This window comes from Haliotis cracherodii, unplaced genomic scaffold (assembly GCF_022045235.1).
Source record: "Haliotis cracherodii isolate W230 unplaced genomic scaffold, xgHalCrac1.p SCAF_14, whole genome shotgun sequence".
NCBI classification, from domain to species: Eukaryota; Metazoa; Mollusca; class Gastropoda; order Lepetellida; family Haliotidae; genus Haliotis; species Haliotis cracherodii.
In genome coordinates, this window is record NW_027266269.1 from 9421830 (window position 1) to 9448327 (window position 26498).

The 26498-nt window shown below is 43.3% G+C and overlaps 1 protein-coding gene across 1 annotated transcript in view; it reads right to left on the reverse strand.

The window, feature by feature from the left end:
* The window catches only part of LOC139460206 (atrial natriuretic peptide receptor 1-like), a 33034-nt gene that overhangs the window by 1169 nt on the left and 5367 nt on the right, over positions 1-26498 (reverse strand). Inside the window, exons 4-20 of the mRNA XM_071241714.1 lie at positions 25927-26061; positions 22608-22743; positions 21815-21909; positions 19334-19452; positions 17353-17464; positions 16729-16797; positions 15478-15558; positions 12145-12249; positions 10873-10944; positions 9814-9976; positions 8442-8591; positions 7382-7550; positions 6896-7048; positions 4249-4372; positions 2778-2846; positions 1372-1546; positions 886-984 (exon numbers count right to left, since the gene is read on the reverse strand). Of these exons, the coding sequence (XP_071097815.1) occupies positions 886-984; positions 1372-1546; positions 2778-2846; positions 4249-4372; positions 6896-7048; positions 7382-7550; positions 8442-8591; positions 9814-9976; positions 10873-10944; positions 12145-12249; positions 15478-15558; positions 16729-16797; positions 17353-17464; positions 19334-19452; positions 21815-21909; positions 22608-22743; positions 25927-26061 (2026 nt within the window). The remainder of the gene's footprint in view (positions 1-885; positions 985-1371; positions 1547-2777; positions 2847-4248; positions 4373-6895; positions 7049-7381; positions 7551-8441; positions 8592-9813; positions 9977-10872; positions 10945-12144; positions 12250-15477; positions 15559-16728; positions 16798-17352; positions 17465-19333; positions 19453-21814; positions 21910-22607; positions 22744-25926; positions 26062-26498) is intronic.

Genomic DNA, 26498 nt, shown 5'->3' on the forward strand with positions numbered 1-26498 from the left:
CAGGCAGGGTAACAACATGTACCGTCTTTTAACATCTTTTGGTGTGACGCGGCCGGGAAACGAAACCCCGACCTTCCACTCTCCGGGTAGAGACTCTACCACTAGACCATGGATCCAGAGACAAAGCAGTATGTCTAGAAGGGGTTACCGGATCCAGAGACAAAGCAGTATGTCTAGAAGGGGTTACCGAAAACATATTCTGTCAATATTAATATTCGGTCCCTTAACTCCTAACACGTTACTGATGAATAGAGTGTGGAATCATCAAATGACAGCTTGTGACATTTCCAAATTTAAAAAAATAAAATGTTGATATACGCGACATACATTGCCGGACAAAAGAAAGTATACACAAAGAAATTGGACTTTTGACTAAACGAAATCAAACGTTATCAAAACGTTACACGGCTGAAAACTATGATAGCCGAATCAAATATGTCACCACGGAATAGCCATTTTCTTGTTTGTTTCATTTTTTTGCCACCATCAAGCATGAATGAAGATTGTGTTTTGCTCGGCAGTTTATATCAACAACGCCAAACATGTTAACGTCTGGGTTCGCCCACTGGGATTGTTTCATAGACGTCTCTTTTCCGTTTATTATCACAGTAATAGAATAACCTTTTAAAGCTTGGAGAGCGCAGGGAATATACACGATTCCAAATGACAGCCCCAAATATTATCTATTGATTGTATTTTTTCTTTTTAATCAAAGCGTCGAAGTTAGTGTGTAGGATTTCAATATTTCAATATTTGAAAACGTTCGGTAATAATATTATTCAAGGTTTATATATTTTGGAAATGTTAGGAGTGAGGATTTTCATATCGTCGGATGTTAGGTGGCCTTGAGATGCGTGATGTCTCTCTACATGCGTCCATACTCACCCTCCCCGTGAGACTCCATCCTGGACGCTGTGTTGACGGTGTCCCCAAACAGACAGTACCTTGGCATCTTCTGCCCCACCACCCCCGCACACACAGACCCTGTAGAGGGAAATTAAACATCACACACACACCCTGTAGTGAGAAATTAAACATCACACACAGACCCTGTAGAGAGAAAGTAAACATCACACACAGACCCTGTAGAAAAAAATTAAACATCACGCACAGACCATGTAGAGAGAAATTAGACATCACACACAGACCATGTAGAGAGAAATTAAACAGCACACACAGACCCTGTAGAGAGAAATTAAACATCACACACAGTCCATGTAGAGAGAAACATTTCACACAGACCCTGGAATTTGCATGAAGTCAATCTATTTCCAAAATGAAACAGTGTAGGCGAACATTATGGAATAAAAAAGGTTAATCAAATCATATCTAACAGACCATCGGGCATCCCGTACAGCCGTCTCTTCCCACCTGAATGCAAGCCTATCCTCAGCCTGAGTTTCTCCCCCGGTAGGTGGTGCATCCTGAACGTGTCTATAGCCTGGAGTAGAGCCAGCGACATCAGGGCGATCTGCTGGGCGTGTTTGTTTCCATTCCTCTGTGGTAAGCCAGACACGACCATGTACGCGTCTCCGATAGTCTCCACCTGAAGGAGAGAACGACACAGGGAGGTGACGTCATCAATCACGAACAATGGTGTTGCTTTCTGTCTGAATTCAGTAGCCAGAGATAAATGCCATATACAATACTTTATGTATTCAGTAGCCAGAGATAAATGCCATATACAATACTTTATGTATTCAGTAGCCAGAGATAAATGTCATATACAATACTTTATTTATTCAGTAGCTAGAGATATATGCCATATACAATACTGTCGTCATCAGTCACGAACAATGGTGTTGCTTTCTGTCTGAATTCAGTAGCCGGACATAAATGCCATATACAATACTGTTCTCAAACAATATCGTCTGACACGAACAATGGTGTTGCTTTCTGTCTGAATTCAGTAGCCAGAGATAAATGCCATATACAATACTTTATGTATTCAGTAGCCAGAGATAAATGCCATATACAATACTTTATGTTTTCAGTAGCCGGACATAAATGCCATATACAATACTTTATGAATTCAGTAGCTAGAGATAAATGCCATATACAACACTGTTCTCAAACAATATCGTCTGATTCGGACCAATGGACATCATCGGGACGAATTTAGGATTCGAACCCTCTTGGCCGGATACTTGTAGGGCGAAGCGAAGGAACTCTGCAATATTCTTACAGTGCCTTAGACCACTGGGCCACCCGTGTGTCTGTCTTTTATTAGCGGTTGTATTTGAATCTGCCCAGCTGATATTTATGTCAAAGGTTCAAGCTTGGATTCAACCTTTCACGAAACTGTTTTATCATATGTTTACTTACATGAAACATATTTAAATTAAAGGTAAATACGATTCCCCATTGTCAAAGATATCTGGCGTGGGAAATTCCAGTAAAGTGGTGATCTAGGTATATGTTTATCAGACATGCGACAAAGTCGCCAATCAAATTCAACAGTGAAAGAATGAATGTATTCTGTGATTCATTGGAATTGTTTGTTCGCTACCGGTAGAGCAGTACTTGCTTACCCTATTCGCGAACACCTGGTGTATACCTGAATGTCAGTGCCCCATTCATACAATGTTCACCTCTATTTGTCCTTTTACGGCTGAAGTAATCTGTTTCCGTGGGTTATTTTCTGGTGCTGATCATGACGTTTTATATATTAGTATATTGTATATCTCCATGGTCAAACATACATGTAACAAATAATACATGTGTGATACACTTTCGTTAATTGTTACATAGTTTTGATTGTGGTGACAAGTGCGTACCTTGTAAACGTCGTAGGCGTCGATGACGGCGTCAAAGCATAAGTAGAGGTCGTTGAGGAGATCCACCACCTGGAGACAAACACATTACAGTACGATTATCCACGGCAACACCTACATTGTGGGCGTATTCATCATGCTGTGAATGTTTACAAGTAATATTGTCTCTTTGCAGAGGTCAAGTGTTTAATCTGGAGGAGTACGAATGCCATTTTTGAAGATTTAAATTTTACGTTATAGAAATGTTCCCCGTGTGAGAGGTAAAGACAATATGGAGTCTCCGTGATGTCGTTACACAAGGTCTGTGTTGCATGGGTACTGGGGAATATATGGAGTCTCCGTGATGTCGTGTCACTAGGCCTGTGTTGCATGGGTACTGGGGAGTATGTGGAGTCCCCGTGATGTCGTGTCAGTAGGTCTGTGTTGCATGGGTACTTGGGAATATATGGAGTCCACGTGATGTCGTGTCACTAGGTCTGTGTTGCATGGGTACTTGGGAGTTATGTGTAGTCCCCGTGATGTCATGTCACTAGGTCTGTGTTGCATGGGTACTGGGGTGTTATGTGGAGTCCCCGTGATGTCATGTCACTAGGTCTGTGTTGCATGGGTACTGGGGAGTATGTGGAGTCCCCGTGATGTCGTGTCACTAGGTCTGTGTTGCATGGGTACTGGGGAGTATGTGGAGTCCCCGTGATGTCGTGTCAGTAGGTCTGTGCTGCATGGGTACTTGGGAATATATGGAGTCCCCGTGATGTCGTGTCACTAGGTCTGTGTTGCATGGGTACTTGGGAGTTATGTGTAGTCCCCGTGATGTCGTTACACAAGGTCTGTGTTGCATGGGTACTGGGGTGTTATGTGGAGTCCCCGTGATGTCATGTCACTAGGTCTGTGTTGCATGGGTACTGGGGAGTATGTGGAGTCCCCGTGATGTCGTGTCACTAGGTCTGTGTTGCATGGGTACTGGGGAATATATGGAGTCCACGTGATGTCGTGTCACTAGGTCTGTGTTGCATGGGTACTGGGGAGTATGTGGAGTCCCCGTGATGTCGTGTCTCAAGGTCTGACCTGCATGGGTACTGGGGAGTATGTGGAGTCCCCGTGATGTCGTGTCTCAAGGTCTGACCTGCATGGGTACTGGGGAGTATGTGGAGTCCCCCGGATGTCGTGTCACTAGGTCTGTGTTGCATGGGTACTGGGGAGTTATGTGGAGTCCCCGTGATGTCGTGTCACTAGGTCTGTGTTGCATGGGTACTGGGGAGTTATGTGGAGTCCCCGGGATGTCGTGTCACTAGGTCAGTGTTGCATGGGTACTGGGGAGTATGTGGAGTCCCCGTGATGTCGTGTCACTAGGTCTGTGTTGCATGGGTACTGGGGAGTATATGTAGTCCCCGTGATGTCGTGTCTCAAGGTCTCACCTGCATGGGTACTGGGGAGTTATATGGAGTCCCCGTGATGTCGTGTCTCAAGGTCTCACCTGCATGGGGGTTGACCTGGCGGAGATGGTGGTGAAGCCGCAGATGTCACTGAAGTAGATGGTGACACACTCAAACTCCTCAGGCTCCACTCTGAGGCCTCGCTTCAACTTCTCAGCTACAGACCTGGGACAGATTGGAAAATAAACGTATGTAAGAAGTGCGTAACACAAAACACAGATTATACTGTATTGTTGAATAATAGGTTATTCTTTTAATTGTTCTAAACTAGTTTTACTTATAAACTGTGATATGCTAGTTGTTCTACTGTCCTTCGATGACAGCTTTAATATATAATATAAATGCCTAACTTGTTCATCGCTATATGGCTGAAATATTGCCGATGCGATGTAAAATTTAACTCACTCACTCACTCACTCACAAAACACAGAACATAAAGTGATGAGCAACAGAACTGGTTTGACAGTTTGGGTCCAAACCCCGAATAGTGTTTCAAACTAGTCGAAAATCAATCGATCCAAAACAGATTCAAAGCAATTTGTTGAGTAATGCACGTGCTATAGTACCCAGATCATTAGTCACACAGAATCTGATACAAATGTATCCAATACCGCCCATGCAAGTCTATAACATTTAGCAAGTCTTGATTACTGCAGTATCAGGAGCAGCAATCACGTTGTTGCCTTCTAGACGTGAAGGGCGGTCGGATAGCCTTGTGGTTAAAGCGTTCGCTCTTCACGCCGAAGACCCGGGTTCGATTCCCGACTTGGGTACAATGTGTGAAGCCCCCGCCGTAATATTGCTGGAATATTGCTAAAAGCAGCGTATAACATACTCAATCACTCACAAGACAGCTCGGATGATTGTGGATGGAATTATCACTGGGCAGCTTTACATGGACATCCCATGGTGGTTGGTAACGTTTCTTTTGCTCGTTAGTTTATGACCGAGTTAGCGATACGAAAAAAGGTTGGAAATTACAATATATCTCTTTTTTCACTTTGAATATGCAATCTGTTATTTCGTTAATTCTTGTTCGCGTTTACATCAGTGCTACCACCAGAGGGTCGAACATTTCCACAGTGCCAACCATCAGTAGCTAAAGTGATGACGTTAATCCTGCTGAGGTATCGTGAAGGAAGCTGGGGGGGGCATCGTAGTACCCCATCATCCCCGGCCAGCTGGTCTAGCTAAATTTGTCATAGGCGCTATATTGCTGAAATAATGCCGATTCGACGTTAAACATTATCTCACTAACTAACGGCACAGTGCCATGATCTGCTGAATGACATGTTGATAGCCCCGGGACAGATATGTCTATTTTGTATACACCTGTCTATACGTATGGTTATCTAACTCGTGAAGACCAGATACTGTACTTATCTATGATCCTTATCTATCTGCGGAGACGAAGCATGTTGCCATCTACCTGGGAAGAAAATACACGTGTTTATCTACCCTTGAATACTAGATACATCTTTATCTGGGATGACTGGACATGTTGCCATCTACCTGGGAAGAATATACACGTGTTTATCCACCCTTGAATACTAGATACATCTTTATCTGGGATGACTGGACATGTTGTCATATACCTGGGAAGACAATACACGTGTTTATCTACCCGTGAATACCAGATACATCTTTATCTGGGATGACTGGACATTTTGTCATCTACCTGGGAAAAATATACTCGTGTTTATCTACCCGTGAATACTAGATACATCTTTATCTGGGATGACTGGACATGTGTTCATCTACCTGTGAAGAATATACATGTGTTTGTCGACCTGTGAATACTAGATACATCTTTATCTGGGATGACTGGACATCTTGTCATATATCTACCTGGGAAGAATATACACGTGTTTATCTACCCGTGAATACCATATACATCTTTATCTGGGATAACTGGACATTTTGTCATCTACCTGGGAAATTCGAAGACTAGACACGCGCGTATTTACTATGAAGCTCTGGACACGTGTTTATCAACCTGGATGATATGGACACGTGTCTATCTCCCTGTACGATATAGGCACGTGTTTATCAACCTCGGAGGAGAAGACGCGTGTTTATCTACCTGGATGATATGGACACGTGTTTATCTACCTGGACGATATGAACTCGTGTCTCTCTGCCTTGGAGGACAAGACACGTGTTTACCTACCTGTATGATATGGACACGTGTCTATCTACCTTGGAGGATAAGGCGCGTGTTTATCTACCTGGATGATATGGACACGTGTTTATCTACCTGGACGATATGAACTCGTGTCTCTCTGCCTTGGAGGACAAGACGCGTGTTTATCTACCAAGATGATATGGACATGTGTCTATCTACCTTGGAGGACAAGACATGTGTTTATCAACCTCGGAGGAGAAGACGCGTGTTTATCTACCTGGATGATATGGACACGTGTTTATCTACCTGGACGATATGAACTCGTGTCTCTCTGCCTTGGAGGACAAGACACGTGTTTACCTACCTGTATGATATGGACACGTGTCTATCTACCTTGGAGGATAAGGCGCGTGTTTATCTACCTGGATGATATGGACACGTGTTTATCTACCTGGACGATATGAACTCGTGTCTCTCTGCCTTGGAGGACAAGACATTTGTTTATCTACCTGGATGATATGGACACGTGTTTATCTACCTGGGAGGACAAGACACGTGTTTACCTGGGCAGGATCTGATACAGCAACTCCTCCGACTTCTTCTTCTCCTCTCGCAACTCCAGCGTCTTCTCCTCCACCAGCTTCTCCAGGTTGTTGGCGTACAGCTCCATGCGTCTCAGTAGCGTGTCCAGCAGGTTCCCGGACTCACCGAAACGCCTGCAAACACCACAAAGACGTGTAGTGTTCTACCTAACTGCTTACTGATTAAAACAAGTTTGTAGCCTAAATATTCTGAATGAATGCTATGAGGCAGAGAGCATAAAAATATGTACGGACAACAAAATTAATAAGATAACAAGAGGTGGAAACTAACAAGGGAAGCCAACAGACATATGCTCTCTGCATCAGGGCATTCATTCACCTGATGAAGGGGTAAGCATATCCGCCGAAACGTTGTGTTCTTCATATTAAAGAAGTTGACATCCATACACCGGTCACAAGGGTAGAACGATCACACACCGACCTCACCACGGAATGGGTTTGACTCACGCGAGGATTTTCTTGAGGTCTTTCCGGATGGTAATGAAGCTGGGTCTGTGCGCTGGCTCCTCTGACCAGCAACTCTTCATCAGCTCATGCAGCTCCGATAGGCGGTGAGGAACTTCACAGCACGGCCGCATTGGAGGGTTACTTCCCTTGATGACCTTCACAAGTATTTCTGGAAGGAAGGCACAGTCCAGCGAGATCTGATTGAGGATGGCATCAAACTAACGACGGTTTAGTTGGATCGTTTACGGGTGTGTTTGTCTGTTTGTTTGTTTGTTTTAGCTGTATGTCCATTGATCACATGCTGGAATTGGTGCTTATCGTTCATTACGATTAATCAATTTAAAACGTCTTGTGTTTCAGCTTAGAAGGATACACCCTGAAGACTCATGATTCAATTCCTCAAACACTGTAAGAACCTCTCGTGATATAACTGTAACACTGTACACAGCGTCGTGAAACTATACTCACTCACTCACTCACTCACTCACTCACTCAGCACCTTCACACAAAGCGTCTGGTTAGAGTTTGAAAACGACGCTATTCAATGACAAAGTAATATACAAGCTAATTCTCTCTGCAAAACCATACAATCCCGAAATGTAAGTGAATTATATTTTCCGGATTTACCAAGGCAGTTATTGAGCGCTCATTACAAATGCTGCTTTCTCCGAAACGGCTCACAAAAAGAAATTTACAGATGGTACTTGTTGTTTCCTGTCGGGCGCTCGGCATTAAGGGGATAGAGCAAGAGCTTGTCAGCTCGGAGTATACTGTGTCTAAGTGGGGTATCCATGTTAAACTGCAGGATGTCATCTTAGTGGGTTAGCACTATAAATATGCATCAGTCCGGACTAGTACAAGCAGCCACACACACCACCCAACACCTGCACGCACGTCGCTATATAAGTGCAGTAATACTGGATATATATCACCTCACCTCACCTCACTTCAAAAGAAATGAGGTCACAGTTAGATATAGAAAGGTGTCAACTAAAGGCTCATTCTTGTTCACACACACACTGATCGTATACCACACTTAATGGTTATAGGGAGATAGTACCTGACACAGTCACATCCAAAGTTTCTTTAAAGAAAGGAGATTCTCGCGTGATTATCTCCTGCAGTACAATGCCGAAGCTGTACATATCCGCCTCTTTGGTTGCCATAGCAACGTCACTCCGTAGCAATTCCGGTGCTGTCCACAAGCACTCTGTTAATTGTAGAAATCATGTGAGTACAACATTAAACACGATTTATTCCATGCAGATCGATAGTGTGAATTATCTGTTAGCCTAGACAATAATCAAATTCAACTATAGAAGAACACACATTCACTCTCACCCAATGGTTTTTAAGTGACCATTATCTATGCATGGCATAAACAAGGATAATGTAGGTCTTGAACCCAGTGTAAACTGACGGGCAAAAGAAAGTAGACACTTGAACATTCTCACTTCACTCTGCTTATCACTGTGTTTAGTGAAATCGCGACCTTGAGGCGTGCACGTGACCGTTGCGTGTGAGTGAGTGAGTAAGTGAGTTGGGTTGAACGCCGCTTTTAACAATATTCCAGGTATATCGCGGTGTGTCAGCTTAATGTGGGAGGAAAGCCCGAAGTGATGCAAGTCTCAGACGTTTACCACTTTTGTGAAACCAACGAGCACGGGTTTGGTGCTGACACAACTAGAAACATAACGTGTCCGTTGTGATATACCCACTGATATGATGCGACATCGCCTACCCGTATCAACTACATTCTAATCGAATAACCATTTCTTTTTTATCCACCATCAAACAAGGGTGTACACTTTCTTTTGCGCTGCAGTTTACTAGCCCACTCACTCACTCAAGCAGCCTCGGTGATCCAGTGCAGTGCATATCCACTCCATTGTTTTTATCAACTTTGTTTGTTGTTTAACACCGAACTCAGCAATACTCCAGCTATATGACGGCGGTCTGTAAAAACTCGAGTCTGGACTAGACAATCCAGTGATTGACATCACGCGTATTGTTCCAAGCAACTGGGATACGATGACATGCATCAACCAAGTCAGCGAGCCGGACCACCCGATCCCCTCAGTCGCCTTTGAGGACAAGCATGGGTTGCTGAAGACCATTTCTACCACAGCTTAGATTGTGAAAAGACGCGCCGATTAAAACAACGTGAACAATCATGTATATCTTATTCGTAAGAGAAATTGAGGTGGTGACGTCACTTCAGCTTTTACGCCACATGAGTCCAGGGTATTAATGATAATATAATGCAGACATTACACCCTGGATAACCGAGGATGTTACTCGGGTCAGGGTACAGATTTCGTTCTTGACGGGCATGTTCCATGATACCTATCTGTTTTGTAAAAACTGTATCCAGACAACCCTATCCTGTTCGTAAGAAAACAAGTATGGACACATTCCTTCATTTGACGCACCGTTAATGTATTCCTGGGATGTTCTATCAACGGCGATGTTGTTGTATAAAGTCGGCAGGCCAAAGTCAGCCAGTTTGACAGTGAAGCGATTGTCTATCAGACAGCAGCTGCTCTTCAGACGGCCGTGATGATGTAGTTGGCTGTCGTGCAGGAAGCACATCCCCTGTATATCACAAAAACTGTGCACATTGTGGAAGTCCGTTATCAATACACAATGCATTATATAAAGTGTTCAAATGTAACAAATGTTATACATGGAATTACACTCTTAGTAAAGTACATATTTTTGTACGTTTTGGGGCTGCCAGCCAGACCATACAATCCCGTTTTTCGCTTCTTACTACACGCATAATCACTTTTACGGCAAGCATGGGTTGCTCAAGACCTGTTCTACCCCGGATCTTCACATTTCACAAGGGACGCAAATCTGCACAGCGAATGACGACTGGGTCACCCATGCCCAAATGATGACACAATGAAGATACAGTGACAAGGAATTACTGACCAGTTGACGAAAGTCTTGGGAACCAGGGCACAGAGATGTAAGTGTTGAATGTTAAATGACAAAGCCTCCAACATCCCACATTACACACGAAGTTCTCACAACCCTGGCCTCAAACACTCGATTAGGTAACCTGAGGACCACCGTAACACTTGACAAAAATCTTGCGAGGCAACTGGTGATTACAATACATTTTTAGAGACTGCCTGGTAGTATTCACATAAACAAATGTTTGCAATTGTTCAAACTGGCTCATTAATGTTCTTACCCCTTCAGTTAAAACTCCGAGTAATGGTAGAGTCATTACCTGTATTGGAGGAGAGTTTACATTCGAAACCATGAGCAGCGGATCCTTTAGCATTAAGGGGACACAACTCCATACACCTGACAGATTTGACCAAATGATATCTGCCAAATCGACGAACGCTTAGAACAAAGGTGTTTCACCAGAGAATTGAAATATCAGAAATATGTATTCACGTTAGGAGAAACAGCAAATCAGGTATAATACTTGATTTCTAATTTCCAATGTATGATTAGTTTCGGCGTTAACTCACCTGTACGATGTCAATTGTCAGAGAGAATTTAAACTGAGCGTCCAGCTTGATCTGGGGGTTGCCTAGCAGATCCTGTGGGGACATAAATACAGAGTGGTCAGTCCCGGGGATACGGATGTTTACACAAGTTAAGTCCAACACGGGAGATCCCGGGGCAGAATGAGTCTCAAGATCATCTTGCGTGTTAAACGTGCCGACTGAAACGAGGATCGGTTGTCACACTGAGAGACTATGACTTTGTTATCGTATTGACGGCCCATGTCGTCCCTCATTCTATCAACCACTGTTATTTGCCGTCCATGAAAGAGACACAGTTTTGCCTGCAGTGGCGTAAAACAATATTCATTCCCCGTCCCCTAGCCTAGAATACTTTGGCTAAATATTCCTCAGAGAAATCAGTTGTTTTATTTGTAGCCACCATCACACGTGAGTGTATACATTTTTTTGCTGGAAGTTTATTAACACATGTAGCACGTTATCATTACAAGTGACAACAGATATTGTGACATTAACCGAGAGGCATAAGAAAGTATACCGAATTTGAAAATTGAGAGAGCTGTTGAGCAGTTTGATCATGTCTGTAAAATCACTCACTCATTCCTACAACAGTTTGTAAAGCGCAATTTGTGGCTGGGTGATTTTGTATAAACATAATGTAAGGGTAAGGCTGTTTTTCTGGGCATTATCATTTGCAGAAGCCCGAGGTCTTCCATTAACTGCCCGACGAAGTTTTAGCTAAAATGGATGGAATTTTTTATCAATTCAAAGAACAACAATATCGGGTTTGAAACACTTACTGTAATCAACACGAATGTCACTGACCCACTTTTACAAATATGGAAACGTCATAGAACAAACCAGGTGACGTCACCGATCCCTATCCCATGACGTCACCAAACAATGGGCGTGATAGTGGCCCGTCGTCAAGCAATACGAGGGCATTATCAAGTTACAGTGGCCCGCTCATTTCTGATAATATGCGGGCGGTTTAATGATAATTCTATCCATTTTAGTTATAAACTGTATCAATGGAGACTGGGCTACGACATGAATTTGCAGCCACCAGACCCCTACCATGCTTGAAGTGAAATTTGAACCGAAAAACGCAAATTGATTGATAAGATAACATAAGTCTCTCAGTACGAATTTTATTAGACGGCGATTGCTCCATGAGATAGTTAAGTGTTTAACGAATAATGTTAAAACGAATTAGATTGTTTGTCAAACATGAACTTGAACTCATGGGGTCATTAGGGATTGAAACGTTTTGACCTGTAGTGTTCCCTTGGGACAGAACTCTGCAACCAAAACCTTGCGGGGGGCGTCCAAACACGCCCCATACAGTCGGGCCAAGTTGGCGTGGTTCACATCCCGAATCTGCCAAGATAATGCACATGTAGAATAAAGTTGGGGTCGATCCTTGTGTTTCCTTTGTAAGGAATTTCAGGATTGTTTGTTTTCGTTTGTTTGTTGTTTAAAGCCGTACTCAGCAATATTCCAGCTGTATAACGGCGATCTGTAAATACTCGAATCTGGACCATACATTCCAGTGATTGATATCATGAGCATCGATCCACGCAATTGGGGCACGATGACATGAGTCAAAGAAGCCAGGGAGTCATACCATCCGATCCCTTTAGTCGCCTCTTACAACAAGCATAGTCGCCTTTGCACAAGCATGGGTTGCTGAAGACCTATTCCACCCCGGATCGTAACGGGTGATTTGTTGGCGGTAACGTCACCCAAATGTTCGTGGTAAATTTCCTTTCATGTCAGATTATTATTACAGGAACAATTACATTCTCATCACTCGCCACAGCCACGCTCTACCACCCATCACCACCTTCCACCACCTACTACCGGCCTTAACCCTTCATCACCACCTTCCACCACCTACTACCGGCCTTAACCCTTCATCATCACCTTCCAACACCTACTACCTGCCTTAACCCTTCATCAACACCTTCCACCACCTACTACCTGCCTTAACCCTTCATCATCACCTTCCATCACCTACTACCGGCCTTAACCCTTCATCATCACCTTCCACCACCTACTACCTGCCTTAACCCTTCACCATCACCTTCCACCACCTACTACCTGCCTTAATCCTTCATCAACACCTTCCACCACCTACTACCGGCCTTAACCCTTCATCAACACCTTCCACCACCTACTACCTGCCTTAACCCTTCATCACCACCTTCCACCACCTACTACCTGCCTTAACCCTTCATCAACACCTTCCACCACCTACTACCTGCCTTAACCCTTCATCAACACCTTCCACCAACCTACTACCTGCCTTAACCCTTCATCACCACCTTCCACCACCTACTACCGGCCTTAACCCTTCACCATCACCTTCCACCACCTACTACCTGCCTTAACCCTTCATCAACACCTTCCACCACCTACTACCTGCCTTAACCCTTCATCACCACCTTCCACCACCTACTACCGGCCTTAACCCTTCACCATCACCTTCCACCACCTACTACCTGCCTTAACCCTTCATCACCACCTTCCACCACCTACTACCGGCCTTAACCCTTCATCATCACCTTCCACCACCTACTACCTGCCTTAATCCTTCACCGTCACCTTCCACCACCTACTACCTGCCTTAACCCTTCATCAACACCTTCCACCACCTACTACCTGCCTTAATCCTTCATCAACACCTTCCACCACCTACTACCTGCCTTAATCCTTCACCGTCACCTTCCACCACCTACTACCTGCCTTAACCCTTCATCAACACCTTCCACCACCTACTACCTGCCTTAATCCTTCATCAACACCTTCCACCACCTACTACCTGCCTTAACCCTTCATCATCACCTTCCATCACCTACTACCGGCCTTAACCCTTCATCATCACCTTCCACCACCTACTACCTGCCTTAACCCTTCACCATCACCTTCCACCACCTACTACCTGCCTTAATCCTTCATCAACACCTTCCACCACCTACTACCGGCCTTAACCCTTCATCAACACCTTCCACCACCTACTACCTGCCTTAACCCTTCATCACCACCTTCCACCACCTACTACCTGCCTTAACCCTTCATCACCACCTTCCACCACCTACTACCTGCCTTAATCCTTCATCATCACCTTCCACCACCTACTACCTGCCTTAACCCTTCATCAACACCTTCCACCACCTACTACCTGCCTTAACCCTTCATCAACACCTTCCACCACCTACTACCTGCCTTAACCCTTCATCACCACCTTCCACCACCTACTACCTGCCTTAACCCTTCACCATCACCTTCCACCACCTACTACCTGCCTTAACCCTTCATCACCACCTTCCACCACCTACTACCGGCCTTAACCCTTCATCATCACCTTCCACCACCTACTACCTGCCTTAATCCTTCACCGTCACCTTCCACCACCTACTACCTGCCTTAACCCTTCATCAACACCTTCCACCACCTACTACCTGCCTTAATCCTTCATCAACACCTTCCACCACCTACTACCTGCCTTAATCCTTCACCGTCACCTTCCACCACCTACTACCTGCCTTAACCCTTCATCAACACCTTCCACCACCTACTACCTGCCTTAACCCTTCATCAACACCTTCCACCACTTACTACCGGCCTTAATCCTTCATCAACACCTTCCACCACCTACTACCTGCCTTAACCCTTCATCAACACCTTCCACCACCTACTACCTGCCTTAACCCTTCATCAACACCTTCCACCACCTACTACCTGCCTTAACCCTTCATCAACACCTTCCACCACCTACTACCTGCCTTAATCCTTCACCATCACCTTCCACCACCTACTGCCGGCCTTAATCCTTCATCAACACCTTCCACCACCTACTACCGGCCTTAATCCTTCATCAACACCTTCCACCACCTACTACCTGCCTTAACCCTTCATCAACACCTTCCACCACCTACTACCTGCCTTAATCCTTCACCATCACCTTCCACCACCTACTGCCGGCCTTAATCCTTCATCAACACCTTCCACCACCTACTACCGGCCTTAATCCTTCATCAACACCTTCCACCACCTACTACCTGCCTTAACCCTTCATCAACACCTTCCACCACCTACTACCTGCCTTAATCCTTCATCATCACCTTCCACCACCTACTACCTGCCTTAATCCTTCATCATCACCTTCCACCACCTACTACCTGCCTTAACCCTTCATCAACACCTTCCACCACCTACTACCTGCCTTAATCCTTCACCATCACCTTCCACCACCTACTACCTGCCTTAATCCTTCATCAACACCTTCCACCACCTACTACCTGCCTTAACCCTTCACCATCACCTTCCACCACCTACTGCCGGCCTTAATCCTTCATCATCACCTTCCACCACCTACTACCTGCCTTAACCCTTCATCAACACCTTCCACCACCTACTACCTGCCTTAATCCTTCATCATCACCTTCCACCACCTACTACCTGCCTTAATCCTTCATCATCACCTTACACCACCTACTACCTGCCTTAACCCTTCATCAACACCTTTGCAGTCACCTTCCATCCTTCGCCACACTCTACCCCTCTCCATCAACCTCCAACCTCACCATCAGCATCATCACGTACCATTTTGAACTCGTGGAGGAATTCCTTGTTCATCTGCAGGGCATCCTTGAAGTGTAGATGCTTCAGCTGGACAGGAATACCCTGCAACAAACAACTCGGTCAGCAAGAGATAACAGTCAATCACAATGCAGACAAATAGAATTAGGCGACTCGAATCCTTTTAATCGAACGGTAAAGATGTCATTCTATTTGTATATCCTTACAGAAGATTCGTGAAATATTCATTTGGATGAAATATCGGCGCAATGTCGTGAAATAACAGTGTAATATCGGTGCAATATCGATTCAGCAACCCATGCTTGCCGTAAAAGGCGACTAACGGGATCGGGTGGTCAGGCTCGCTGACTTGGTTGATGCAATGTAAAATGAAACAATGTAAACTGAAGTTTTGAGAGAAAACAATATGTGAAATGCTGGACATCCTCATTGATAACATCCATGTGGAATTTGTGCTTCCCTCCTTGCTGACCTGTTTCTTTTAGCACTGAATCGGAACTTCTGCTCAGACTGACAAAATCAAAACATAGACCAAGCCAATTAAAATAAGCTGCAGGTATATCGATGATCTGATATCTGTCAATATGACAAGAGGAAGTTTCCAACTTTCTAACAGTCAACTTACATTTGTGTGGCGCAAAGATCCAGCAGCTCCAGCCTTTGGTGTCTACATTTAACAACGTTTGAGGTACAGTCGAGCATGCGCTACTGGAGATTTCACAGAGCTTAATGCGACTCTTGCTCAGACGTTGTTTGATAAGGGTTACAGTAAAGCTTTCAAAACGTTTTACGGTGGACATGTGGAGGACAGTTCCAGATTTGACTCATTATTGACAAAAATGATGCAATTCCGCATTTGGACTTGTTTCATACGTTCACGTATTCAATTGATTTGCCTGTGCATGTGTTTGTGACGAGTGGCACGGATGGGGCAGAAAACATAGACAGAAATGATGCAATTCCGTATTTGGACTTGTATCATTCGTTCACGTATTAAAGTAGACAATTGATTTGCCTGTGCATGTGTTTGTGCCGAGTGGCACGGATGGGGCAGAACACCTGGTATCATCACTATTTGTCAATGAATAATACGCGGATGATTATTATACAGTTGGGTTCGTACAATGGACTCTACCTTCAGCAGAGACTTGCTCTGATTACGGAAATGTTTTACAGCTTTTATTTACTGTAGTATAGTGTGATGTTCCATACAGACTTCAGAGGTATGAAGTCATCCACCTACTACTTCATTACCTTGTATACCGCGATGTCTCCGCTGATTTCGTCATGGGTCGATGGGTCCGTCCTCGCTGTAGCGCTCATCTACGTAAACATCAACATGTGTTACTAGGGCAGCTGATAGTGTAACACGGCTAGATCTCTCGCTGTAACGCTCATCTACGTAAACATCAACATGTGTTACAAGGGCAGCTGATAGTGTAACACGGCTAGAGCATTTAAACAAGAGAGGACGCCAGATATTGGCTTTACCCCCGTCCATTTGCTTATAATTTTAAAATACAACCCCCTTTACCCCCCGTTTTTTGCTTACATTTTAAAAAAGGGGGCTTCACTCAAGAGGAGAATCGAGTACAGGTCTCCGGAGCGACGACCGAACGTTTTAACCACCGCCTTACCATTAAATACTCTGAGCTTACGTGGGATTTTTCTAAGAGAAGGAATATGTTGTGGTTCATTACTTCTAGACATACAATTTTGTATATCTTCTTTCTTATTCATGCTAGATCACATATTTTTCAGGACACCAAGTTTATTCAGCAAACCTCCAGTCACACAAATACCTGTGACACGTTCAGTAAACCTCCAGTCACACAAATACCTGTGACACGTTCAGTAAACCTCCAGTCACACAAATACCTGTGACATGACACTGAAAACCGAGCTGCCGAGTTTTCGTTCCTTTATTTGAAGTTCATCCAGTTCAATTTTCCACCACCAGAGGTCGCGCTGAGACTGAATTTTCCACTTCCTGTAACAAGAAGACGTGCGCACGCAGGGTATCAGAGCAAGGAATACTTCGAGGGATAACTCAACTAGTGTTATGTCAAACACCAAAGTAACGACTTTACTTGCTTGAACTGTAGCAATGTAGATACGAAAACGTTCATATTATGCAGAACAGAATTACCTAACACATCGATGCTCATGATATCAATCACTGGATTGTCTGGTCCAGACTCGATTATTTACAAACCGCCGTCATATAGCTGGAATATTGCTGAGTGCAGCGTTAAACAACAAACAAACAAAACTAAATACGAATATTAACAAATGATAAACAACATATCGTATAAATGATTAGATATTATTCAGTTATATTCATAACATAAATATTCCTATCAAAGATTCCTAGTAATTCAACAATAAAGATGTAAAAGATGCATTTCAACCCTTATCATGTTGTTGTTTGTTTGTTGTTTAACGTCACACTCAGCAATATTCCAGCTATATGACGGTTGTCTGTAAATAATCGAGCCTGGACCAGACAATCCAATGAGTGACATCATGAGCATCGATACACGCAAGTTGGATACGATGACATGCATGAACTAAGTCAGCGAGCCTGACCACCCGATCCCGTTTGTCGCCTCTGACGACAAACATAGTCGCCTTTCACCCCAATCTAATACATCGTATGGGGATACCGGGTTAGAATTATTCGTCCCGAGAAACATATCCTTTTCGTACGAGGCGACTAAATGGGTCGTCACAGCAGGCTCGGTTACACAATTTATTGCGTATCCAGACGACGTTACACGTTGTTCATCATATCAACTACTCGTTTGCATGCTTCAGATTCGATTCTTTACAGGCCGCCGTGATATGACTGAGATATTGATCAGTGCGGCGTAAAACAAACTAGCAAGCGCAGACCCAACACTGTACCTGTATATAAGGAGAAGCAGACTGAGAGCCACAACAGCTATGCAGGTAAACCCTGCTCCAAGACCCACGGACAGAGTGAAATTGTTTTCTACATAAAAAAAATATAATGATTTAATTGAAATGAAATTAATAATTCAGTTAATAACAGAGTTTACATACAATATATATTCTTGTGCGACCCGTGAACATTCTCGGTTAGAATAAGTCTTCAGCAACCCATTCTTGCCGTAAAAGGCGATTATGCTTGTCGTAATAGGCGACTAACGGGATCGGGTGGTCAGGTCGGCTGACTTGGTTGATGCATGTCATCAAACAAACAAATCTGTTATTGTGCAACTGTTCGTGGTTTCGCGAACACCTGGTGCCACCACGGTTTCAGTGATTCAAACATATAACTGTCACCGCCATTTGGACTTTTCGCCCAATGGATTCTGAAACGAAACTAGTTATTCTCTGGCGTTGACGTTTTACATTATAGAAAGGATGGGATGTTGCTCATAATATCATCCACTTGTTTGTCTGGTTGAGACTTAATTATTTAAAGGCTGTCATCTCATAGCTGGATTTTGGCTGAGTGCAGCCTTAACAAAAAACAAGCAACAAGCATAGAGTGCATCACGGTCAATGACGACATAATCTCCGTCAGAAAGTCATTGTCGATGACGTCATTGGCATTTGACACCATTACGGAACTGGAACCAACTTAAGATGCAACAACATCCTCATACCGAAGTACAGCTCAAAAGTTTCTTCATATCAAGGAGAAACGACCAATGTTAAAAATTATTCGTTTCTCCGAAGCGAGCATTTATAATTATGCAAACGGTTATTTCGTTGCTAGAAATTCCGTTTACAAGGAGGATAAGAGGTGTAAATTCCCGTAGTTTTAAGGAGACTACCATAAACAGGTAGGCCTGCGTATACATATACATACTGACCCGTTGCTGCGCACCTGTCTTCCCGGAAGCCACATTCAGGTACATCCGGTGGCGGACCGGAACCGACCCACTTGATAGACATCCCAGGCCGGAAACTAAACATCTTGGTTTTGCCATCGTACTCGCCTATAACCTGGATACACAAACTGAACATCTGAATAACAGTACAGTGTTTGCATGATACTCCAGGGGAGGGGGCACGGGTTGCAAAGTCGTCGACGGCGCGGCAATTAGCTGTGCAGAGTTGCGTCCATTGGACGCGCTAGATTATAATTGTGGGTTCGAATTCCTGTTAGCCCTGATTATGTTTCTAGGTTTGTCAGCACCATACAGGTACTCATGGGTTTTACAAAAGTTGTAATTAAACGTCTTAGAACTGCACCACTTCAGACTTTCCTACCACATTAAGCTGACACACCGTGATATAACTGGAATACTGTTCGGAGTGGCGTTAAACTCACTCACCCACTCACTCACTCTCTCACTCACTCTTCAACAGAGGAACAGGTGGCCGAGTTGCATGAGGAGCCAGAATACATCATCTGTATCGTGACGGTGTTCGTCAGACGTTCCTACCACATTAAGCTGACACGTGATATAACTGGAATACTGTTCGGAGTGGCGTTAAACTAACTCACTCACTGACTAACTCACTCACTCACTGACTCACTCACTCACTCACTCACTCAGGGGAAGAGGTGGCCGAGTTGCATGAGGAGCCAGAATACATCATCTGTATCGTGACGGTGTTCGTCAGACTTTGGTCCTGCCCTACTCTGGAGAACAGGTAGCACATGTGGTGTCCCCAAAGGCAAGTGACCTTCTTCGAAATACGCCTCTGTTCACCCGGCAATGAATGGGTACCCGGTAGGTTGAGATCGTCCTGTGGCTGTCAACTTTCTACCGCCTCACGGTTGAATGTAAATCCCATGCACACTGATCGATCAACCTCGGTAATAATGTTGAGCTTTGACATGCTTTAGAGTGTGGACTTGGCGCGTTATTAATGTGCACAATATTATATGTAGTAGTAGTAGTAGAGGTAGTAGTAGTAGTAGTAACAGGAATAGTAGTAATAGTAGTAGTAGTAGAGGTAGTAGTAGTAGTACTAATAGTAGTAGTAGTAGTAGTAGCAGTAGAGGTAGTAGTAGTAGTAGTAGAGGTAGTAGTAGTAGTAGAGGTAGGAGTAGTAGTAGTAGAGGCAGTAGTAGTAGTAGGTGTAGTAGCGGTAGTAGTGGTAGTAGTAGTAGAGGTAGTAGTAGTAGTAGTAGAGGTAGTAGTAGTAGTAGTAGTAGTAGTAGTAGTAGAGGTAGGAGTAGTAGTAGTAGAGGTAGTAGTAGTAGTAGTAGGTGTAGTAGTGGTAGTAGTAGTAGTAGTAGTAGTAGTAGTAGTAGTAGTAGTAGTAGTAGTAGTAGTAGTAGAGGTAGTAGTAGTAGTAGAGGTGGTAGTTGTAGTTGGGGTGGGAGTAGTAGTAGAGGTAGTAGTAGTAGTAGAGGTGGTAGTTGTAGTAGAGGTGGGAGTAGTAGTAGAGGTAGTGGTAGTAGTAATTGTAGTAGTAGTAGCAGTAGTAGTAGTAGTAGAGGTAGTAGTAGTAGCAGTAGTAGTAGTAGAGGTGGTAGTAGTAGTAGGAGTAGTAGCAGTAGCAGTAGTAGCGATGTGTCCAAATATAAAATACATGCGTCAAATGTGCGTTAACTGAAATGTGGGATCAAGAAAATCTGTCTCAATTGTACTCACACAGGTTATCTATCTCAGTTCTACTCACACAGGTAATCTATCTCAATTGTACTCACACAGGTAATCTATCTCAATTCTACTCACACAGGGTTATCTATCTCAGTTCTACTCACACAGGTAATCCATCTCAGTTCTACTCACACAGGTAATCTATCCCAGTTGTACTCACACAGGTAATCTATCTCAGTTGTACTCACACAGGTAATCTATCTCAATTGTACTCACACAGGTAATCTATCTCAGTTCTACTCACACAAGTAATCTATCTCAGTTTACTCACACAAGTAATCTATCTCAGTTCTACTCACACAGGTAATCTATCTCAGTTCTACTCACACAGGTAATTTATCTCAGTTCTACTCACACAGGTAATCTATCTCAATTGTAGTCACACATGTAATCTATCTGAGTTCTACTCACAGAGGTAATCTATCTCAGTTGTACTCACACAGGTAATCTATCTCAGTTCTACTCACGCAGGTAATCTATCTTAGTTGTACTCACACAGATAATCTATCTCAATTGTACTCACACAGATAATCTATCTCAGTTGTACTCACACAGGTAATCTATCTCAGTTGTACTCACACAGCTAATCTATCTCAGTTGTACTCACACAGGTAATCTATCTCAGTTCTACTCACACAGGTTATCTATCTCAGTTGTACACTGATGGAAATGTCCTTCTGTATTTGTGATTAAACTGTCGACGTTGAAGACAACACACGTGACAAGACCTATATGTAAACAATACACACCTCAAAAATCCCATTCGTTGTGTCTTGCATACCAAACAAGTTGAAGTCGGTGTATTTGTCGCCGTTGTCGTTGATGGAAACACGGCCGCCAATTCCTGAAACAGGGACAAATAAAAGCCGATTATCAAAGTTCGCTGGCGTATTAGTTTGTATTCAATAGGAGTATTGACACTTGATGAATACCTTTGTTCTTGGGATGTCGATTTGTCTTGATAATTATTTCATATTAATATACAATGTGATTACGCAGTGCTTAGCCAGTGTCTGGACATATTTTAGGGTTAATAATAATAATAATAATAATAATAATAATAATAATAATAATAATAATAATAATTAATAATAATTACTACTACTACTACTACTACTACTACTACTACTACTACTACTACTACTACTACTACTACTACTACCAATAATAATAAAATGTTGATTATGTCGATTTAACAATCACGCATTCTTGCACCAATTTGCAAAAAGTAATCTGTGGCTGGGTAATTTTGTCTAACAATATATTGTTTCAATAATATATATCATACCTGAAATGTAAATTTTCAAAGATAAGATTTCTAAGATACCCGTTAACAGTTGTGTGTTATGCGATAACTGTAAAATTGTGGCGAACATTGCAAACTTACTCTTTTCCTCAAAGATGTGATTACATACGTTTTATCAATGAAGCGTCAAATTTGTAAATGACCTTCACATGTTTACCATGGTACGACAATGTTATAATGACATCAAACTGATCAGTTCCCAATGAAAGGAAAGTTGAAGGATTCAGAGAACGTACCATTAAAAGTTCTGTTCCACACTCTACGTGTGACGTCACTTCCGTCTGTCGGGTCACCTCCCTGGGCCAGCGTCTCGTTGATGACGTCAGCATAGATCATGATGGCGTCATAGAATCCAGTCAGCAAAACGGTTGGCTGAAATATTGCATGGAGTATATGATGTCAAAAATACATGTATAACACTCGTTATGTCTTTAACAAAAACTACACAATCATGTACCGCAATAAACACAATGAGAGAGTCAGTGGGATTTAACGCTTTGAACAGTGTTCCAGTTATATCAGGGCGTGTCGGCTTGATGTGGGAGGAAATCCTGAAGTGATGCAGGTCTCATATGTTTACCACTTTGGTGAAACCCACGGGTGTGGGTATGGTGCTGACAAACCTAGATACTACGTCAGGGTGAATCTGGGATTCAAACCCACAATCATCGGCTTATGGCACACCAAAGGGAGATAACTGCGCACAGCTAATCCCGGTGCCTAAGTCGACTGTACCACGTAGCAAGAGGAAGTCATGGGGCAGTGTCATGGCAGTGTTAGGGAGTTCCACAAACTTCATGATAATGTTGTCATGTCAGTGTTAGGGAGTTCCACAAACTACATGATAATGTTGTCATGGCAGTGTTGGGGAGTTCCACAAACTACATGATAAAGCTGGTTTCATGTTGTGTATCACCAGACAGAGAAGTTGACACCGTGGCCTTGGTGGACGTAATTCAGCGTCAGCTGAGCAATATTCCAGCAATATCACGGCAGGGGACACCAGAAATGGTCTTCACACATTGTACCCATATGGAGAAACGAACAAGGTCTTCGGCGTGACGAGCGAGCGCTTTAACCACTAGGCTACCCCACCGCCTCTCGTCGTGCTTGGAACTCATGATGAACAGAGGTTGTAAATGATAAAACAACAAAATCTTATATACCAGATGTATATGACGCTAAGTCCCGTGACAATCTGGGGTAGAATTTATTATAGGTCTTCAGCCAACAATGCTTGCCGTAAAAGGCAAATATAGTGCCGTAAAAGGCGACAAACGGGATCAGGTGGTCAGGTTCTCTAACTTGGTTTATGCATGTCATCGTTTCCCAATTGCGTCGATGCTCACGACGTCAATCGCTGGATTGTCTGGATTGACTCGATTATTTTACAGACCATTTACAGATTATTTTTCATGTAAAATTGCTGAGTGCGGCGTAAAACAACAAACAAACAGACCAAAAATATGAGTATAAATTCTAGTAAACATACATCAAATCTCAGATTATGATTCTTGTCAGCACATATATGTGCGTGTCTGTGTCATCAAGGCTGGTCTGTTACCGCCGCACTCATCAATAGGCCAAATACAGGCACAAAGTGTCAAAATTAACCAGAGCACGACAATGCGACAACTTCCCTTCTGGGATTCCATATCGGTCTGTATAGAAACGAATCTGGATCCCGTCATGGGTATACGATGACACACTGGGGCGGTAGGGTAGCCCAGTGGTAAAAGGGTTCGCTCGTCATGCGGAGACCTGGTTCGATTCCCAACGTGGGTAGAATATGTGAAGCCTATTTTACGTTTCCCCCACCGTGACATTGCTGGAATATTGCTAAAGGCGGCATTGACCCATACTCATACTCACGGCGACACACATCAACTAAATAACGGAGCCTGGTTTCCGGATCCATTCTGTCTGGTGCGACAATGCAGGTTAGGTTGGGTTAAGTATCTTCTGTGCCTTGGGTGTTTAATATCTCAGTCACAATGCAAAAACAAACCTGTCCCCCATTAAGCTGCACGCTGTTCCAATATTACCTAAACACTCACGACACCACCATTATACACTGGGGAAGTCCATCAGGCCAAATGTTGATGATGTTGCCATTCAACCATACCTTTGCCAGATGAAACATTCTTACCAACATATCGAAATCTAATATTGTTACATGGCTGTGTCGTGATTAATGAAGACAACACACATTATGTGGGCACTCCTATTTGTATTAATTTCTCGTTTCTCTGGTTGGTCAATACGTTTATTTCTGCTGTCCATTAGAACTTCGTGTTTTGCCATCAACCCATGGTCGTGTGTACAGTAATGAGCGAGTAGGGTCAATTCTACTTTACATCACGGCGTGGCAGCTGGGAGGAAAGGCCATAAAAATGTCCAGGCTCGATCGTAGTTATTACGAGTTATGTCCTTTCTATGTCCCACTATTGACCAATCAGAATCCATTTCTTAAATCACTTGCATTTCTTCAAACAAAATGGCGACGCCCTGTCAAGACGATCTGATCAATATTTAAGATCTATATTGTAATAAAATGTGTCCTACCAAGCGAAGTCCATCAACTCACTTGAGCACCTTGATTCAAAAGATTTGCAAAATATCTGTCGACACCAAGTTGACGGTACACATGCTTTAAAAATCCTGCAGTCGACCGAAATCTGCGTGTTGAAATCCATGTTGTTAACGAACCGGATGTCTAGTTCTTTACGCGATTTTGATTGTACTTTGAATACACTCGTTAATCCAGTCAAAATGTAACTCCGGAATTCCAACCTAGTTCCGCAAGGGTGGAAACTGTACTTTATAGTAAGATAACGCCCTTGCCTCAGGAAGATGGATAAGGCCGAAATAACACAGATAGTGGATCTTGAACACCAGGAGAAAGTGTTTTGAGCTGACAACACAATAATCCTAACATGAATGGCTGATTCGAACCCACACTCAGCGCATCCTGGCATTACCAAAGGACGCAACTCTACATCACACAGCAAATTGCGGCAGTTTAGATGGCTAGGCCACTTTTCCTACGTGTATAGTATACCTTATATCTATCAAAACTAGACTTTTCTGGTCTCAGCTGAGGATCAACAGAATCTTTGCCTCACAGTTAATTTTATCATTTATTTGATTTCCGATTTAAATCGACTTAATGTAGCGATATCATGTCCAAACAATGGCATGTACTGGCGCTCAGTGTGTTAACTTTTAAAATATAATCTATTTTAATCTTTTCAAAACCTCGCATAATAGTTACTGCTGGTGGGTTTTTGGACTTCTTATCTTTAAAAATCAATACATTTGCTTTTTGTCTGCACATATTATAACATGTATAACATTGATGGGGTCATGTGCTTGAGAATTTAAACCAACGTATTTTTATACAAAATTAAACACTTACCGATTACATTTTATAGACTGTTGCTGGAATTGGAGATAGTTAGATAGACAATCAAATTTGACAACAGTTCTCTCAATTTTCAATTACAGAAAAACGAGCTAGGTAAACTTTCTTTTGCCCCTCAGTTTAGTATTTACCTCGGCTTTCCCAAAGTCTAGATTGTAGTCTCTCAGTGCTCTCTCCACAATGTTCTTCTTGAAGGTGACGTAATCCAAGTCGAAGCTCTCACTTAGTGCGATGAAGACAGCGGTTCGACAAGCCCCTTTAACGATCTGAACAAAACACAATAGGAACAAATAATCGGATTAGAAATATTATTTTCAGATGGTCTTCAATAAATCAGCTAACCATGTAGCTATTCATATTTACCCACCCCGTGAAGATCCGGGTAAGAATAGGTCTTCAGCAACCCATGCTTGTCTCCCCGTGAAGATCCGGGGTAGAATAGGTCTTAAGCAACCCATGTTTGTCTCCCCGTGAAGATCCGGGTAAGAATAGGTCTTCAGCAACCCATGCTTGTCTCCCAGTGAAGATCCGGGGTAGAATAGGTCTTCAGCAACCCATGCTTGCCGAAAACGGCGACTTTGCTTGTGGTAAGAAGTGACTAACGGGATCGGGTGGTCAGACTCGCTGACTTGGTTGATGCATGTCATCGTATCCCAAATGCGTGGATCACTGCTCATGATGTCAATCACTGGATTGTCCGGTC